Source organism: Schistocerca nitens, chromosome 2, assembly GCF_023898315.1.
Source record: "Schistocerca nitens isolate TAMUIC-IGC-003100 chromosome 2, iqSchNite1.1, whole genome shotgun sequence".
Lineage (NCBI taxonomy): Eukaryota > Metazoa > Arthropoda > Insecta > Orthoptera > Acrididae > Schistocerca > Schistocerca nitens.
The window spans coordinates 974,970,153-974,991,243 of NC_064615.1; the positions used below are offsets into that span (position 1 = coordinate 974,970,153).

Genomic DNA, 21,091 nt, shown 5'->3' on the forward strand with positions numbered 1-21,091 from the left:
CTGGTGGACCTATTCTTTAGTTCTAGTTGAGTGTTTGGGATCCGTACCTGGTCGGATTGAAGGGTGACTTCGAAGCAATTCAGAGGCGGGCTGCTAGAGTTGTTACCAGTGCGTTCGAACTACACACAAATGTTACGGAGATGCTTCGGGAACTAAAATGGGAATCCCCCCGGAGGGAAGGCGACGTTCTTTCCGGAAAACGCTATTGAGAAAATTTGGAGAACCGGCTTATGACACTGACTGCCGCCAACACACGAAGATAAGATATGAGAAATTAGGGTTAATACGGAGGCGTACAGACAGTCGTTTTTCCCCCGCTCTATTTTCGAGTGAAGCAGGAAGGGAAATGACAAGTAGTGGAAAAATGTATCCTCCGCCACGCATCGGACGGTGGCTTCCGGAATATCTATATACATGTGGATGTAGATGTAGAAAATGTTTCTGATATGGACGGCCAATAGTTAAAACAAAGGCGTTTTTCGTTGCGATGAGATTTTTTAACGAAATTTCAATCTCGAATTTTCTCCTTCGGATGCCAAAATATTTTGTTGATCCCCACATAAGCGGGGAGAAATCATCGTCTTAGTAAGAGTTATCAGAGCTCGCACACAAATACTGAAGTGTTCGATTTCTCCGCATGATGTTTGAAAGTCGAGTGGCAGAGAAATAGTATGAGACATGTTTCGGTGAAATTAGAATTATGTTAATACCTGCAGCTGTTGACGGGCTTTGATATATATCAGCGGGGACAGGTGAAAATGTGTGCCCCGACCAGGACTCGAACCCGGGATCTCCTACCTGCATGGCAGACGCTCTATCCATCTGAGCCACCGAGGGCACAGAAGATAGTGCTACTGCAGGAACTATCTCGCGCACGCCTCCAGCGACACCCACATTCTCACCTTGTATGTCCACACACTACATTCGTAGTGTCCCACACCAACACACTCATTACTCGTGGAAGACATTCTTCCAAGTCCTGTAAGAGTTCGGGGAATATGTGTGCAACCGCACAGAAGAAGAAGGTCATGGCCTGTATTGCCAGAACTATATACTTATATGGATACGGTTTCTGTTCTTTCAGAAGTATATGTTTCGGTGAATCCTGTGCCAGGCACTAAAGTGGGAAATGCAAAGTAGTCATATAGATACAAACGTAGAAACCGGCCGTGATCTTTCAAAGGAACCACTCTAGAGATTTAGGAAAATCACAAGGAAATTAAGTCTGGAAGGTTGAACGGGTAGTTTTCTTTTTCTTTGGCGTTTGGTTTTGAGTCTGAAGGCCATTTTAGGAACTGTCTACAATTCTACAGTGTAAGGCTGCAAGAACCAAGAGGCAGTAATAAAAAAGGAAGACGAAGAGCGAAGTGGTCACATTAAAAAGGATGTAAGACAGGGGTAGTGTCTTTCACTCCTATTGTCCGATACATTGAATGACACACAAAAATTAGCTTCCAGTGTGAGACACTCATGCTGAAAGGATATCAATGATAACATTCGTTAATGACGCAGCTATCATCAGTGAAAGTGAAGAATAATTACAGGGCGCAGTGACTGGAACGAACAATCTTACGAGTACAGAATAAAGATTGAGAGTAAATCGAAGAAAGACGAAAGCTGTGAGGAGTAGCAAAACTGAGATTAGCGACCAACCTAACGTCAAAACTGGGGACCACAAACCAGACAAAGTTTAGGATTTCCACCACGTTGGAAGCCAAATGATGCACAACCGGACGAAACATGCAGGACAGTTAAGCCCCAAAGTGCTCAGAGCCATTTGAACGATGCAGGACATAACAAGCAGAGTGGTTTTACGCCGCTCTGGACGGAGAGAAATCGCGATCTTTAAAGAGCATTTTTTGAAATAAATTTCCGCCATTTGATTGTAAATTACAATTCATTTATTTCACACAACCATAACATCGTCTTTACGGCTAATTTCAGGTGCAATTTGAAATGTTACACAATATCCGACCTGTCCAAATGACATGTCGTCGTCAAATTTAACGATTCAAAATTTACTTGATGCGAATAATTTAGGCGCCTCACTCTGTCTAAAGGAGAGCGTTAATCGGACGGTATGAGTTTTTCTTTGTAGTAGTATAAGATGTAAAGACAAAATTTTTTCATTAAGTAGTTCTTGGAAGGCACTATCTTCAGAAATATATTGTTCGGCTTATACTTTCTTGGAGCTTCGATTGCAATGCACATCCGCGTAACATCAGTAGTTTGATGACCGCGTGAGGAAAGTTTACACATTATATCGAGTAGCGGTGGTAAAGTGCACCTGGGTCAACTGTTTACGCACGAAGCACATCCTGTAGTATCGTGGTCCACAGGACCGATCCATTTACAGTCTTGGGATGGAGGCGAGATGCTAGCCTCTAGCGCCATGGTGGCGTCGCTGCAAGTGGTACGGGATTCCCCACTGCGGCGGCTGACGTCAGAGCTCCGGAGAGGCTGCGGGCAGAGTGTGTGGGACGGCGGGGTCGGCGCCGGTGCGGTACATGTCGCAGATGATGCGGTGGATGGGGATGTTGCCGATGGTGGAGCGGAAGAAAAGTTCCTCGATGGTGTCGGGCGCCACCTGGCGGACGGCGGGCAGCAGCAGCAGTAGCTTCCCCAGCCGGAAGGGCTGCTGCGGCCTGGCAAGGGCGGTGTAGCGGCCCAGCGCGCGCTGCTGCGCCTCCTGCTGCGCGCACACCGCCTCTGGAGCCTCCAGCCGCCGGCCCGGGGTCTCCAGCACTGCAACACACACGCGGACCACTGCTTACACTCACAATCGACTACTGGTGGCTTATGTCTAAACTGACAAGGGCATAGCGGTGTCGTAGATCGGCATCGCAGAACGAATTGAAAGATGCAAGGTCTCTGACCCTAAAGTCTCTGAACCTAAAACTTGTCACCGCGGTGGACTTTTATTGAGGAGGTATTGTGACGCTACAACTCAGTCCTTGCTATGAATTTTTTCGCTTACTTAACACATGAAACTGTTTGTATACGATGTATTGTCTAGTGTAAATATGTATTGTAAATACTATATTTAACACTGGCAAGTCAGGGCATATTTAGTTAACGTTGAAGTCAGAGAGATTGTTTTATCGTGCCTCTGGGCGCGGGAGCGCGCCAGCGGGTAGTACTAGCAGTAACGCCGTGCTCGGAGTAAGACGTGCAGTCGAGTGCTGCTAGTCCTAGCTGTGTTACATCTACCGTCTAGTGTGTGGATCTAAGTACGACGGGAAAGTAAAGGTCGCCATATCTGGAAGCATGGCCGGGCAAGATATTATGGGTTAATGGGCATAGTGCTGAAGAAACGAGGACTTAAATGTGAAGCGCACTGTGGGCCCAAGTCGCAACAGTAAAAGCCCGATGCCACATTGTGTCGCTGCCGTGGACTTCCGTCGATCCACCGACAACGAGGGAAGTAAGATCTACGTAATTTACGTAGGATAAAATTGTAGAAGGCTTGCCAGTGACTGTGCTTTTCTCTGAAGTTGAACAATGAATAACAAGCACTTTATAATCGAAGTGTTGCAGTTACATTCCACCTGACAATAACACCAAGTAGGTTCCTTCCAATCCTTACCTTATTGAACCGAGTGTGTCACGCCATTATCAAGAGAAAATATGTTAATTATCAAATTATTTGCATAGACGGTGAAGAGTAAATTTCAGACTGGTTATCGTAGTTAGTTGTTGCACTTAATAAGCATACGCCAACCGTAGTTACTTAATAATAGACCGAAGTAATAAATTTGATTATTAAGATTTATTTCAATGCATATTCAGCTGAAGTTAATTCAAGGATATTTCATGAAACTATAAAGCTTATTCCACCTGACAATCCCCCATTTAATGACTTATTATCATTCAAAACATAGTTAATCAATTATTGGCAATATATTTCATTATCAGTAGATTAAACTGTGCAAAGTACCTAATTTTAAAGACAGAATGACAGTCCATTATTCAAAATCTCGATAGATAATTATCTGTGTTGTCAGCATAGCACTTGGCTGACAAATTATGAACAAAATAAGTGTAGTTAGATTGTTATGACATTGTTTTATATGACTACTGAGCCTGACACAGCACTTACGTAAAAGTTCCCGTTCCACTTGCTACGCTACAAACAGGTAAACTTTATTTTTGACACAATTATTCACGTACTTAACAGTACTGTCGCTCACCTGTTGAGCTGGCGACCGATTTTTTAATTGCTTTTACAACTTAATCATTTCTTTCGGCAAAATTTGCACTGGCAAAATTTATTTCCAAATTATTTCTGTGGTGTCACCGCTAGACACCACACTTGCTAGGTGGTAACTTAAATCGGCCGCGGTCCTGTAGTACATGTCGGACCCGCGTGTCGCCACTGTGTATTCGCAAACGTAGCGCCACCACAGGGCAGGTCACAAGACACGGACATGACCTCGCCCCAGTTGTACGGACGACATAGCTTGCGACTAGACCTACCAAGTATTCCTCTCATTTGCCGAGAGACAGATTAAATAGCCTTCAGCTAGTCCATCGCTACTACCTAGCAAGGCGCCATGTGTATCATTGCTAATTGCTTACTACTATGCAAGAGATGTATTTCAACAAGAACAAGACTACATTAAAGTTAAGTATATTAAAATCTCTCTTCTTTTCTTTATAGTTTTCATCCAGTCTCCTGTTTCAGAATTTACGCCCGTCTGCGTTAGTTTCGCGTGCACCTAGCCACTCATTGTGTCGAGACCTTAGGGAATCGACACAACAATTTCATTTACCGATCGTTATTGAATGAAATTACTCATTCAATAACGATCAAGTTATAACGTCTCCTGTTTCCCGCGGAATAATCATTATTTACTTCGGATTCGAATGCCTTATCCCGACGCGGGTCAAAATTCATAATTCACGGTCCCTGTCAACTTGTAATTTCGCAAATCCCGGGAAGCAGGGGGGTGTTATAGTATCATCCTTGGGAAGCACTGGAATCGGAGAAAGGACTGGGTGGTGACGTAGCTTAAAGTGGGAGGTATCTCTCTGGGATGGGGTTTCTTTCGGGAATAGACTGAATGGTGATGTAGTGTAATGTGCCAGGGATCACACCCTAAAGCGGTACACACTTCGTTCAGGAGATATCGTTCTTTGTGTTGTGTAGTGAACAGACGTAGCACTGGCGAGTACTGTCGACACCGTGAAGATGGTTCTTGCTGTCGGAGCATCGCTGGCTACACCAATGCGACGGAAGTAACAACACACGCCTACAGAAGTTGTCCGCGCCACCGTCGGCGGCCTGTCGAGAATTTGTCCGACACACAGACACGAGATGTCGGTTCTGCACCAGGCTACGTTCTAGTCACCGCCTACTCCACAGCAAGTAGAGAGAAACGTACCGCGTCCGGCGGCAACAGAGTTACAGAAAACCAGTTAGACTCTTCAAGTTGATCTGCAAGTCCTTGCATATGTCAGTGAACTTTGTCTTTGAACAGTGCTACGAGATAGAGTTTCTATTGAGCAGTGCTTCGACGTGTATTCTCTATGACAGTCTTTTTCGTCAGAAGTGCTTGACTGGCTCTATCAATGTACCGGGTGATCAAAAAGTCAGTCTAAATTTGAAAACTGAATAAATCACGGAATAATGCAGATAGATAGGTACAAATTGACACACAGGCTTGGAATGACATGGGGTTTCATTAGAACCAAACAAATACAAAACTTCAAACAATGTTCGACAGATGGCGCTTCATCTGATCAGAATAGCAATAATTAGCATAACAAAGTAAGACAAAGCAAAGATGATGTTCTTTACAGGAAATGCTCAATATGTCCACCATCATTCCTCAACAATAGCTGTAGTCGAGGAATAATGTTGTGAACAGCACTGTAAAGCATGTCCTGAGTTATGGTGAGGCATTGGCGTCGGATGTTGTCTTTCAACATCCCTACAGATGTTGGTCGATCACGACACACTTGCGACTTCAGGTAACCCCAAAGCCAATAATCGCAAGGACTGAGGTCTGGGACCTGGAAGGCCAAGCATGATGAAATGGCGGCTGAGCACACGATCATCACCAAACGACGCGCGCAAGAGATCTTTCACGCGTCTAGCAATATGGGGTATTTTTTTTGTTCTAAAAAAACCCCATGTCATTCCAAGCATGTGTATCAATTTTTACCTCTCTATCTACATTATTTCGTGGTTTATTAAGTTTTCAAATTTATACTGACTTTTTGATCACCCGGTATATAAATGTATCTAAGCTCTGACCCACTGTCACAACAAAGAAGTTGTATCACAAAAGATAGCCGTTGACTGTAAATACATTGCAATTCTTACATTTTGCGTGTGCAGTAATCATATCATTTATCACCTGCTGAGAAGTCCATTTGTGACAACCTGTCACAATACTTGGGCACTGAAAGCGAAGAATGACAGTTGAGATGCAGTTCCAGCCGTGACACTCTGTCTGTTCACCCTAGTGGTTCATTCAGGAGATGTCGTCCACGGGAAGCGCGGGGCTCAACCAACTGATTGACTGACAACATAATTTGAGGTGGCTGATATCTCTGCTCGCAGCCGTTTACACTTGTGTGCGTTCATCAAGAGCATACTGTGGTAAATAAATGGTGATGAAGTTTACCGTGCATGGTTTCTCATCCTTGATAAGTTCACGCTGATATGTCTTTCTTTGGCAGATATCGTCCTTGGACAGTTCTTACCGGACCTAAATGCGACATAGTTCAAGGTGCCAGATATCTCAGTGAGCTTTCTGCAACAGATATCCCCCTCGGAAAATGGACGGAATGAATTAATCGTCCACCGAAATTTTATCGATTTTCGTGGTGGTGACACGTCCTTCCTATATGGTGATAGACTGGAAAACTTAGCCTTCGGTTCCATACATTTCGTGTGCTTCTTCTGTTTATTTTTGTCGGTGTGAAAATGCGTTTGCGTATACGTCCAAAAATAGTGGAGAATTTCAGCTACAGACTACAAAATTAACAGATGAAAAACCACTGTTAACCAAATATTATTTTACTGTATAAAAAAAGCACTCCGTCTTCAGGCTACGAGTGGCCTACCGGGACCATCCGACCGCCGTGTCATCCTCAGGGGAGGATGCGAATAGGAGGGGCGTGGCGTCAGCACACCGCTCTCCCAGTCGTTATGATGGTATTTTTGACCGAAGCCGCTACTATTCGGTCGAGTAGCTCCTCAATTGGCATTACAAGGCTGAGTGCACCCCGAAAAATGGCAACAGCTCATGGCGGCCTGGATGGTCACCCACCCAAGTGCCGGCCACGCCCGACAGCGCTTAACTTCGGTGATCGAACTTGAACCCGTTAGCCACTGCGGCAAGGCATTTTTTTGCTGTACAGGAAATTAAATGTCAACGTGTTCAAACAACCGTCATTCAACTTGGTGAAACAACAATTTATGGTGTGGGTGACAATGATAGTTCATATAAAGCACTGATGATAGCTGCTCTGTTAGCTGAAATCTACACTACTGGCCATTAAAATTGCTACACCAAGAAGAAATGCAGATGATAAACGGGTATTCATCGACAAATATATTATACTAGAACTGACATGTGATTACATTTTCACGCAATTTGGGTGCATAGATCCTGAGAAATCAGTACCCAGAACAACCACCTCTGGCCGTAATAACGGCGTTGATACGCCTGGGCATTGAGTCAAACAGAGCCAGGATGGCGTGTACAGGTACAGTTGCACATGCAGCTTCAACACGATACCACAGTTCATCAAGAGTAGTGACTGGCGTATTATGACGAGCCAGTTGATCGGCCACCATTGACCAGACGTTTTCAATTGGTGAGAGATCTGAAGAATGTGCTGGCCAGGGCAGCAGTCGAACATTTTCTGTATCCAAAAAGGCCCGTACAGGACCTGCAACATGCGGTCGTGCATTATCCTGCTGAAATGTAGGGTTTCGTAGGGATCGAATGAAGGGTAGAGCCACAGGTCGTAACACATCTGAAATGTAACGTCCACTGTTCAAAGTGCCATCAATGCAAACAAGAGGTGACCGAGACGTGTAACCAATGGCACCCCATAGCATCACGCCAGGTGATACGCCAGTATGGTGATGACGAATACACGCTTCCCATGTGCATTCACCGCGATGTCGCCAAACACGGATGCGACCATCATGATGCTGTAAACAGAACCTGGATTCATCCGAGTAAATGATGTTTTGCCATTCATGCACCCAGGTTCGTCGTTGAGTACACTATCGCAGGCGCTCCTGTCTGTGATGCAGCGTCAAGGGTAAGCGCAGCCATGGTCTTCGAGCTGATAGTCCATGCTGCTGCAAACGTCATCGAACTGTTCGTGCAGATGGTTGTTGTCTGTTGACGCAGGGATCGAGATATGGCTGCACGATCCGTTACAGCCATGCAGATAAGATGCCTATCATCTCGACTGCTAGTGAGGTCTGTAATAAAACACAGCTGATACTACGACCAACACCGACCACCTTTCTGTCCTCGATTACATCACGGTCGTGGAGTACAGTTATTCGGATGGAATAATTTGCACGGAATCAATCCTCATGAATTCTGGATTCGTTAAGGTGATTACTGATAACTGGAATGACAGTCCACCATTGGGGGTGTATCGGGGCGGAGGAAACTTCCACTTAATGTGTCCTGTAACTGAAAAACTTTCGTGATCATGTCTCAATTGGCAAAAGATTCCGATTAGTCCAACATTCCGATCTCCGTTAGCAGACATGGAAAAAAGATTGAAAAGCCGATGAAAGGGTGACATTCAATGAATCGAAGGGCAGAGTGTGGTAGCGAATCTAGGAAAGCAGGAAAGGGAAATGCAAAGGCTCAATCTGGACATAGTATGGGGCACTGAAATGTAATGGAAGGAAGTTAAGGACTTCTGGTTAGATTTAAACAGGCTAATATCAGCAGTAGGACAAAGTGATAAAACGGAAGTAGGGTTCGTTATGAATAGGGCGGCACGGTTGAGAACGACATAATGTGAACCGTTTAGTGACTGGGTTGTTCTCGTTCGATTCGACAGCAAATGAACGCCAACAACAATAGTTCAGGTATACATTACAACACCGGAAGCAGAACAAGCAGGATGGAAAATATGACATTAAACGAGTAATTCAAGAGATATAAAAGGAGATGGTAATCTAGTAACTGTGGGGGTTGGAACGCGGATGGTAGTAGGGGAAGGAAAAGAAAAAAAAGATATGGGAGAATATGGGCTTGGTACTAGGGATGAGAAAAGAGGACGAGTAATTGTGTTATGCAATAAATTTGAGCTGTTCAGAACTTGTTGGCGGAGGAGGAGGGGGAGGAAGAGGAGATATACTTGTAAGAGTCCTGGAGACACAGGAAGATTGCAGCTGATTACATCTTGGTCAGATACAGGTTTCGAAATAAAATAGGCCGTACTCGATTGTAAGGCGTACCCAGGATTTGATAAACACTCAGATCACAGTTTAGTAATAAAGCCATGGCCACAATGATGTAAGTTACTGTGTATTCTAAAGAGAACCGGAGTAGACGCGACTGTGATTTGGCACTGTTCAAAAAAGAAAAAAAAATTATTGCCGAGGAATGCTGAAGACCAAAGACTGAAAGGTGCTTAGTTCAAAAGAGGATTATTGTGGAGCTCCGGATGACGCTGGCTTAAAAAGAATGTCGGACTGACTCAGCCTTAGAAGAGGACGATAAAGTAAGAGAAGTTGAATTTCTAAAAGCGCAAGGGGAGATCAAAAAGTTTCCGTTTGAGGGTGTTGCTGCACCGTATATGCAACGTAGCGAGAGTACGATGCGCGTATATAAGCACCTACATATAGGTAAGGGATCAGTACGCCATTCGTGCGGATACGTCAACTAAGGGGAAGTTATTACCAAATGCGTCGATACAGGACGAACGTGCTCTGCTGAAGTACAGACACCCGTAGACTTTGAGCGGAGAATGAAGATTCAGCATGTCTATCGAAAACCATCGGTGTGGAATGGTACGCCTGTTTCCGTGCTGGTCACGATTCGACACAAGACGCCGGTCAGTGTAGGAGCGTAGCCTCATCCACTGAAGAAACCTGCAGTCTCCATCACTGGCGAACGACAACGCGCAACTCTGCACACAATTAAGGCGAAATGTTCGAGAAAACTGCATAAGGGATGCTGCTGCTTCATGATAACGCACTTCCCATATCGCGAATGTCGTAACACAGAAGTTACGTAAACTCGATTAGGTGACACTCGAGTACCCGGCCTGTAGTGCTGACCTCCCCCCCATGCGACTGTCAAGCCTTCGGTTCCTTAAAAAGGGTCTTGAAGGATTGGCGATTCCTGTCGGACGAGGGTGTCTAGCAGGCAGTTCGGTCTTCTTCACACAGAAGGGCATGGTGCTCTACCAAGCAGGTATCTCCAGCGTGAGGTGTTGACGGGATGATTGCCTCAACGCTCACGGCTATTTTGCCAGATTGGCTTACTGACTGTAGACTGCAAGTCCTTTGAATTAAAACTTTTTGCTCGTCCGTTACACAGTGTGGCCGGAAATAGTCTGCAAAGCTTGTACGGGTGCCTTAGGATACGTTGTGCGCAGAAATAACTCTTAAGAAAAACAGTCGATACTTTCAGCCGTTTCGGAGCTTAGCTTTGAAGTTAGACAATCATGTCGTTGCGCGCGCAAATTCAATCGGCTCGCCAGATACAATAATCAGTGTCAGTTATTCTCTTAGCGTTGATGATAGCACACGAGACTGTTCAGCCTTTGGCTCGAGTTCGATCCTTAGTGCCATCCCATGACCAATTTTTCCATCGCTCTCTCGTTCGGTTTTAGGAAACCGAACGAAGAACAAGTTTGGCGACACTGTCTCTGGAGGCCAGACGAATTTTTGCGCGCAGCGACTTGGCGGGCTAACTTCAATGCTGATTAACTCTGAAACAGCGCAGCGCATCAGATGTCTTTCTTAAGAATTACATATTAGCAAAATCAAAGCCGCAACACCCTTAGAAGTTTACTGTTTCTGACCACCCTGTATATCCCCAGTGTGTTCTATCTCTGGAGGGGAGGGGGGGGGGGGCAAGTTGTGGAGCTCGAACAGGAAGAGTTAATGCATCTTTCCTCGACATTTTCTAGGCGCAAATTTCACAGGGCGTGGTTTGCAGGACGCCGTTTTGGTCACATCGCTGTGTTAGTGTGTTGAGCAAGTAAAAATCGCGGAGGTGGTGTGAGGCGGGAGGTCGTAAGATGGTAGCCCGCATCGCGTCACGTCCCACTTGTGCCCTCCTGGAGTAGCTCCGGGCGCGGTGCTTGTCGGCCGACGGTGAGGACCCTCACTGGCACAGAGCAGGCAGCTGGTGAGCTGGTGGGCTCTCAGGGCGAGGAAACAAGCCGCCTCGGGCTGTAGCGAGTAACGGTCCCCTGAGACAAGTGCCCGCCGCCAGCAAACACAATGGGCCACACTCACGCTCTGCTACACTGTGCACTGCCCGCCTAACGATATCTGCTTCGAACGACGCGCCACAGGTCTGCCTGCCGTGCAAGTGATTTAATCGGTCAGCAGCCGCATGAGTGAGTCGAAACTGCAGATCACATTAGAGTTGCTATAGCCCTACGACTTACCTTGGACAATAGACTGAAAGAGGTCAGACCTACATTTACTGCACTTGTAAATTTAGACAAACCATTTGACAGTGTCGACTGGAATACAGTCTTTGAAATTCTGAAGGTAGAAGACATAAAACAAATAGCAAAAAGCTTCTTGTAGAAATAGTAAACAGCCAATCACTTGCAAATTCGAAGATTTTAATAAACATCCCCCCCCCCCCCCCGACTATTCGTAATTCAAATCTCCGAAACATACACTACTGGCCATTAAAATTGCTACACCACAAAGATGACGTGCTGCAGACGCGAATTTTAACAGACAGGAAGAAGTGTGATATGCAAATGATTAGCTTTTCAGAGCATTCATACAAGGTTGGCTCCGGTGGCGACATCTACAACGTGCTGACACGAGGAAAGTTTCCAACCGACTTCTCATACTCAAACACCAGTTGGCCGGCGTTACCTGGTGAAACGTTGTTGTGACGCCTCGTGTAAGGAGGAAAAATGCGTAGCATCACGTTTCCGACTTTGATAAAGGTCAGATTGTAGCCTATCGCGATTGCGGTTTATCGTATCGCGACATTGCTTCTCGCGTTGGTCGAGATCCAATGACTGTTAGCAGAATATGGAATCGGTGGGTTCAGGAGGGTAATACGGAAGGCCGTACTGGATCGCAACGGCCTCGTATGACTAGCAGTCGAGATGACAGGCATCTTATCCGCATGGCTGTAACGGATCGTGCAGCCACGTCTCGATCCCTGAGTCAACAAATGGGTACGTTTGCAAGACAAAAACCATCTACACGAACAGTTCGACGACGTTTGCAGCAGCATGGACTATCAGCTCGGAGACCATGGCTGCGGTTACCCTTGACAGACAGGACCACCTGCGATAGTGTACTCAACGACGAACCTGGGTGCACGAATGGCAAATGTCATTTTTTCGGATGAATCCAGATTCTGTTTACAGCATCATGATGGTCGCACCCGTGTTTGGCGACATCGTTGTGAATGCACATTGGAAGCGTGTATTCGTCATCGCCATACTGGCGTATCACCCGGCGTGATGGTATTGGGTGCCATTGGTTACGCGTCTCGGTCACCTCTTGTTCGCATTGTTGGCAGTTTGAACAGTACACGTTACATTTCAGATGTGTTACGACCCGTGGTTCTACCCTTCATTCGATCCCTACGAAACCCTACATTTCAGCAGGATAATGCATGACCGCATGTTGCAGGTCCTGTACGGGCCTTTGTGGATACAGAAAATGTTCGACTGCTGCGCTGGCCAGCACATTCTTCAGATCTCTCACCAATTGAAAACGTCTGGTCAATGGTGGCTGAGCAGCTGGTTCGTCACAATACGCCAGTCACTACTGTTGATGAACTGTGGTATAGTGTTGGAAGCTGCATTGGCAGCTGTACCTGTACACGCCATCCTTGCTCCGTTTGACTCAATGCCCAGGCGTATCAACGCAGTTATTGCGGCCAGAGGTGGTTGTTCTGGGTACTGATTTCTCGGGATCTATGCGCCCAAATTGCTTGAAAATGTAATCACATGTCAGTTCTAGTACAATATATTTGTTCAATGAATACCCGTTTATCATTTGCATTTCTTCTTGGTGTAGTAATTTCAATGGCCAGTAGTATATAAATATTCTGGCCTCAAAACTGTACTGTAGAGTCCTATCTTGGCTGCATTGCTCACCGACTTTACCATATATTACTGTACTTTTATGTCTGAATATTTATCTCTGTTGAAAATGACGTGCTCTGTTTTACGAGTAGCTACCCTTCCCTGCACTCATGAAGCTCGTATTACTTAATAAACGAGCCGCGTTTAATAAGTAGTCCAACACATTTTTTTTCTAAAATCAGATTGGTATTATTTAGGATCCCAACACCCCATATTATTCCCCATTCTTTTCGGTATAAGACCCCATTTTTGGTCATAATCCCCGTTCAAAGCGAGGCGTTACTGGAAGGGCCTGTATGCCGGTATGATACCACTCTATATGGCTACGTCTGAGGGAACGTCTCGGTCCATCAGTAACCTCCCCATCGTCAACGGGGAGTGCATCTTCCGTTGGGCCAAACAGATGGAAATCGGAAAGTGCGAGATCCAGGCTGTAGGGTGGATGAGGAGGAATAGTCCAATGAAGTTTTGTGAGCTTTTCTCGGTCACGCAGGCTTCTGTGGGGCCTAGCGTTGTCATGGAAAGGGAAAAGTTCGTTTGCATCTTTGTGGCGACCAAGAGGCTGAATTCGTTTCTTCAATTTGCAAATTTCCTGAGGATAGCACAATAGACTTGAGAAGTGATTGTTGTACCATGAGGGACGATATCAAACAGAACAACCCTTTCAGACTCCCAAGAAACCATAGCCATGAATTTACCGGCAGAGGGTGCGACTGTGAACTACTTCTTCGGATGAGAAGTGATACGGCGCCGCTTCATAGCTTGCTGTTTTGTTTCCGGTTCTAATTAATGAACCGAGGTATTTGATAGTGATCCGTCGATCACCTCGAATGAGAGTGTCCACACGTTCGAGCATTGCAGGAGTCACAGGAGTGTGCGGCCGGCCAGCGCGCTACAACGACTCAACGTGCTTTTGTTCACTGCCAGACATTCTGAAAGGGCCTATGAATATCTGCTGTGCTCTGGTTTTCCGATGAAAGAAACTCAGTGACAAGTCTGTGCTTGGAACGCACCTGCATTGCAGACGCCATTTAGCAGGCTACTTATAGCACCCACACCCACGTGAACTTCATGAAACCATAGGGGCTGAAGCGGGAATATTCCGCCACATCTTACAACCAATTCTGCCTTTTTTAAAACTGTAACTCGCCGGAAAAAAGGTGTTGGATTACTTATCGAACGCTCCCGATGTATACCCATAGCCGGCCGCGGTGGTCTAGCGGTTCTGGCGCTGCAGTCCGGAACCGCGGGACTGCTACGGTCGCAGGTTCGAATCCTGCCTCGGGCATGGGTGTGTGTGCTGTCCTTAGGTTAGTTAGGTTTAAGTAGTTCTAAGTTCTAGGGGACTTATGACCTAAGATGTTGAGTCCCATAGTGCTCAGAGCCACTTTGTATACCCATATATCGCCAATAGCAGCGGAACGATCAAAGTACCCTGAAGCGACGAGTCGTCGGTTGGAGGAGTATTTTTGTATTCGTGTGTGTGTGTGTGTGTGTGTGCGTGTGCAGACCCCCTGTGACGTGGAGGCACGGAGTTGCTGCAGAGCAGACGGCCCGAGTTGGCGGCGAGGCGGCAGGTAGGGGCCTGGCTGGCCATTAGCGAGAGCGGCAATCGGGCAGATCTGTCGGCCGCGGCCTTGGGCGGGGCTTTGACCACCGACGCGTCTGCTAATCCGACCCGCAGCAAAAGGCGCGCCGACGCTGTTTTTCGCAAACAAGCAGCGCCGGCAGCGGGCCCTGGAATTCCCTCGACGGACCCGCGTCTGGCTGGCTGGCTCTCAGCTCCTACTTGCGCCGACACTCGGCTAGCTTTGTGAACGCGTGTGTCAGGGTCCGCAGGGGGCAGGCCGGCCTCCTCGCGGTCAGGACAATGCCGAGTGTCAAAATAAGCTGGCGCGCGATGACGGCTCCGCGCGGTCGCACAGCGGTTGTCCACTGAACCAACGCGAGGACCAAGTCTGGCAAGGTCTGATCATCTGCGCTGCTATAAAAAAAATCGCAACACTAAAAAAATTAATGTAGAGTAATGAAATTTTCTCAATACATTAGTCTAGGTAAAATATGCACGTGGTTAACACTGCAAGATCACAGGTTAATTTAAGTCCGACATAAGTCACTGTAAATGTGAAATTCTGGTAAATTAATAACCGGTGTAACAGTGAGACTGTTGAATGCCAGCATGCAAACGTGTATGCATTGTGCTGTAAGGTTTCGGTTGTCAGTTTGTGGGATAGTGTTCCATGCCTGCAGCACATGGTGGCCAGTACAGGGACGGTCAACGCTGTTCGTCGATGACCCAGGAGTTGTCGTTTGATAGTGTCAAATGGTTCAAATGGCTCTTAGCATTATGGGACTTAACATCTATGGTCATCAGTCCCTAGAACTTAGAACTACTTAAACCTAACTAACCTAAGGACATCACACACATCCATGCCCGAGGCAGGATTCGAACCTGCGACCGTAGCGGTCACGCGGTTCCAGACTGAAGCGCCTAGAACCGCACGGCCACACCGGCCGGCCATTGATGGTCTCGCATATGTGCTCGATTGTAAACAGATCTGGTGACCGAGCAGGCCAATGTATCATGTCGACACTCTCTACAGCACGATGGGTTCAAAAATGGCTCTGAGCACTATGGGACTTAACATCTTTGGTCATGAGCCCCCTAGAACTTAGAACTACTTAAACCTAACTAACCTAAGGACAGCACACAACACCCAGCCATCACGAGGCAGAGAAAATCCCTGACCCCGCCGGGAATCGAACCCGGGAACACGGGCGTGGGAAGCGAGAACGCTACCGCACGACCACGAGATGCGGGCAGCACGATGGGTTATAACAGTGGCTTGTGAGCCGGCGTCGGCCAGAGTGGCCGAGCGGTTATAGGCGCTACAGTCTGGAACCGGGCGACTGCTACGGTCGCAGGTTCGAATCCTGCCTCGGGCATGGATGTGTGTGATGTCCTTAGGTTAGTTAGGTTTAAGTAGTTCTAAGTTCTAGGGGACTGATGACCTCAGAAGTTAAGTCCCATAGTGCTCAGAGCCATTTTGTGAGCCGGCGTTATCTTTTTGGGAAACACCCCCGGAAGGCTGTTCATGAATGGCAGCACAACAGGTCCGATACACTGTCGTACAGTTTTGCTGTCAGGGTGCGTAGGGTAACAACGAAAGTATTGCTACTGTCAGACGAAATTGTACCCCAGACCGTAGCTGAAGGGGGAGGTCTAGCGTGTCTAGCACACAGACAGGTTGGTTGGAGGCCTTCAGCCGGCTGCCTCCTAGCCAACACACGGCCGTCAGCTTTCACCAGAAAGCACCAACAGACCTCCACCATGCCCTCTAGTGATCTCGCGATTGACATCATCGAAGTCGAAGTGGCTGTCGTTTGGGGTCAGTAGAATGCACGCTACAGGGCGTCTGTCTCGGAGCTGTTCTTGAAGTAATCGATTTGTAACAGTCCGTTTTGTTACTGTGGTGCCAACTGCTGCTCAAATTGCTGCTGCAGATGCTCTACTATGCGTCAGAGCCACACGCCGAACAATACGGTCTACCCTCTCGGTAGTGCCACGTGCCCGTCCGGGGTCACGCGATCTTGTGACCATACATTCTCATGACCACCGCTGCCAGCAGTCATCTACAGTGACTCATTCCTGCCAAGTCCTTTTCCAGTATCGGACAAGGAACATCTAACATTTCGTAACCCTATTAAACGACCTCGTTCAAACTCAGTGATGTGTTGGTATGGCGTCTTTGTGGCCTTAAAGACATTCTTAAAAACTTTCAAAACCTTTACAGCGTGTATTTAAAGAACACCTGATATGCATCCTCATAGTGGCGCTACTAGCACCATTCTTATTCGACTAGGCCGGCCGCTGTGGCCGAGTGGTTCTAGCCGCTTCAGTCTGGAACCGCGCGACCGCTACGGTCGAAGGTTCGAATCCTGCCTCGGGCATGGATGTGTCTGGTGTCCTTATGTTAGTTAGGTTTAAGTAGTTCTAAGTTCTAGGGGACTGATGACCTCAGAGGGTAAGTCCCACAGTGCTCAGAGCCATTGGAACCAGTTTTGAAGTCTTGGAAGCGAAAGCTGATACTCTTTTTCCCATTCGTTTAATTTGCAGCTATACGAATGTTTGGTTTGAGTACTTAGGTAAAGAAGTTTACATCTAGATGACTACTCTGCAATTCACGCATTAGTGCCTGGGAAGGGGTTCATAGAATCAGTTTCATATCATTTCTCGACCGTTCCACTCTCCAATAGCAAATGGGATAAATGAACGTGTGAATCTTTCCAAGTGAGAGCCAGTCTCTGTTATTTTGTTACGACGGTGATTTCTCCAGGACTCAAGAAAATATTTTGCATTCGGAGAAGCAAACTGATGAGTGCACTGTCATGAAAAGATATCATCCGCAACGAAAAACGCCTTTGTTTTGAAGATTTTCATCCTAACTCGCTTATCGCTTGCATAACACTCTCTCCGTTATTTGGTGATAATACAAAAGGAGCCGACCTTCTTTGAAATTTTTCGATGTCCTTTGTCGATCTTATCCGTTAAGGATCACTCACGGCGAAGCCATAGTCCAGAAGAGGACTATGTAGGCCGCCTCTTCCGTAGACTTTTTATATCTTCTAAATGTTCTTCCAGTAAAGCGCAGTCTTTGGTTCGTCTTCCCCACAGCATTTTCTATGCGACTATTCCAGCTTAAGTTGCCGCTCGGAGTAGCCGCGCTGTCTACGGCGTTTTGTCACGGTCCGCGTGGCTCCCCCAGTCGGAGGTTCGAGTCCTCCATCGGGCATGGGTGTGTGTCTTGTCCTTAGCGTAAGTTAGATTAAGTTAGATCAAGTAGTGTGTAAGCTTAGGGAACGATGACCTCAGCAGTTTGGTCCCATAAGACATTACCACAAATTTCCAAAAATTCCACTTTAAGTTGTTCGTAATCGTAATACCGATTTTTTCGTAATCGTGTGTTGCATTGCATATGTTTTTGTATTTCAAGGACAATCGCCATTTTTCATACCATATAGATATTTCGCCTAAACCAGTTTGAATTCGTTTTCATCTTCGGATAACTTTATTGGACCCCAAACGACGGTATCATCTGCAGACAGTCTAAGAGAGCTGCTCAGATGGTCTCGTAAATAATTTTCATTAATTAAGAACAAAAGAGGACCAATAACACTTCCCTGGAAAAACCTACATATTGCTTCGGTTTCACTAGAAGGATTCCCGTCAGTTACTGCGAACTGCTACGATTCTCACAGAGTATCACGAATTCATAGAAGAACTGAGTCGGTGTTCCATAGGAACGCAGATTCATTAGAAGCACGTGTCAGGAAATGTGTCAAATGCCTCCTGGAAACCTAGAAATATGGAATCAATTAGAGATGGCCTGTGAATAAAGAGCGAGTTATGCTCGACAAGAACGATATTTTCTGAATCCGCGCTACTTATGTTTCAGTACAACATTTTCTTCGACGTGTTTGGTAATTTTGGGCGTGTCTGTTTACTTTTCGCATTTAGATGGAGCAGTGGTAAATACTCCGAAACCGTATTCGAAAGAAAAAAAAAAAAAAAAAAATTGGCTCTGAGCACTATGGGACTCAACATCTGAGGTCATCAGTCCCCTAGAACTTAGAACTACTTAAACCTAACTAACCTAAGGACATCACACACATCCATGCCCGAGGCAGGATTCGAACCTGCGACCGTAGCGGTCACGCGGTTCCAGACTGAAGCGCCTAGAACCGCTCGGTCACACAGCGGCCGGCTATTCGAAAGCAATGAGGCTCAGTATCCACCTTGGTAATCTGATTTAAAAACTGAATTTAAAACAGTCTATATCGCTTTATATTTTCATTTCTTCAATGGTTTCAAGTGTACAGTTCCTTATATGTTCCCAGTTGGCGTAAAAGAATTCCAACGCAGACATTAGCTGTAAACAATAATCTTTATTTAAAATGTGACCGTTCCTTTACGCTTACAGAAAGTCATATACACACGATTTCTTACAACAAAGGTTACATATTTTACTTCACTTTGAACAAGATCGTTTTTCTCCGGTTCATCACCGGCAATTAGCAATCCAACATAAAATGGATTAGTACCTTGAAATAATTTGTTTTTGCATTTACATTGATTTTCCAATTCACCCCAATTTCTGACCTTAGTTATGTCTGCACTTGTTTCAGGTTTTGAATATGTTACAAACTTAAAGTGACTACGTCTACTATATTACTTTCTGTAAGCGTAAAGGAACGGTCACATTTTAAATAAAGATTATTGTTTACAGCTAATGTCTGCGTTGGAATAAGTTGGGACCTTTTAGTTTGAAGCCCGATAAATCATCTGGCGTACCGTGGAGGAAATATAGTAGACGTAGTCACTTTAAGTTTGTAACATATTCAAAACCTGAAACAAGTGCAGACATAACTAAGGGCAGAAATTGGGGTGAATTGGAAAATCAATGTAAATGCAAAAACAAATTATTTCAAGGTACTAATCCATTTTATGTTGGATTGCTAATTGCCGGTGATGAACCGGAGAAAAACGATCTTGTTCAAAGTGAAGTAAAATATGTAACCTTTGTTGTAAGAAATCGTGTGTATATGACTTTCTGTACGCGTAAAGGAACGGTCACATTTTAAATAAAGATTATTGTTTACAGCTAATGTCTGCGTTGGAATTCGTTTACGCCAACTGGGAACATATAAGGAACTATCCCGACGACCTGCTGTAAGACGACATCTCACCCACCAATACGGTTCAATGCGGATGGATCTATTAGTGCTTGTACTTCGGCTTGCAGGATCATCTGAACCTAATTCTTGATTAATCTATTTCTAATCATTCCTCAGGGAAGGTGTACAGCATTCCCGTCGAAACGGTTAAATAACTGGAGTAGCGAATTATCCGGTTCTTTCAAGATTAGGACGTGACACGGTTGTGTTTCAAAAAATTCGTAACTTGCTACAGACACGACGGTAGTATTGCGTCAAAATACGAGGACCACACGTGGAACATTTTAATATGTACCTGTGTGCAGTAAATCGTACCTTGTAACTTGTTGACGCAGTAGTGTACTCCTTTTTAACCGCGGACATGGGTAATATTTGATCCTAATTAGAAGGGGATGTGATTAAAAAGTTTACATTTCAAATACATTTGCACCAACTACGATTATATTTCATACTGACGTCTTTGGTTGAATACACTTCTCGTATTTCTCCTTAACGGCTCGTTTGTTAGTGCATATTTAAGGGGCTCCGGAACGCCCTATACTTGCAATGTTAAAATAACGCTTATAAATTACATATTTCCTCACAAAGTATTTGAGGTAGGGAGTTGAACTTTTTACAGATTATTTATTGGAATATGGGCTACAACTTAACACAGGGATTTTACAAAATTTTAGTTCAGTTATTAAAGATGATTTTTTTCAATTGTAATGAAAATTTACAACATTTTTTTGCAATTTTTTAATTATACACTCCTGGAAATTGAAATAAGAACACCGTGAATTCATTGTCCCAGGAAGGGGAAACTTTATTGACACATTCCTGGGGTCAGATACATCACATGATCACACTGACAGAACCACAGGCACATAGACACAGGCAACAGAGCATGCACAATATCGGCACTAGTACAGTGTATATCCACCTTTCGCAGCAATGCAGGCTGCTATTCTCCCATGGAGACGATCGTAGAGATGCTGGATGTAGTCCTGTGGAACGGTTTGCCATGCCATTTCCACCTGGCGCCTCAGTTGGACCAGCGTTCGTGCTGGACGTGCAG

General features: G+C 45.6%; 1 protein-coding gene across 1 annotated transcript in view; it reads right to left on the minus strand.

Annotated features, from left to right (window-relative positions):
• Positions 1–2,443: 2,443 nt before the first annotated feature.
• LOC126235482 (nuclear receptor subfamily 2 group E member 1) overlaps positions 2,444–21,091 on the minus strand; it is an 85,272-nt gene continuing 66,624 nt past the window's right edge. Inside the window, exon 7 of the mRNA XM_049944203.1 lies at positions 2,444–2,745. Within this exon, the coding sequence (XP_049800160.1) occupies positions 2,444–2,745 (302 nt within the window). The remainder of the gene's footprint in view (positions 2,746–21,091) is intronic.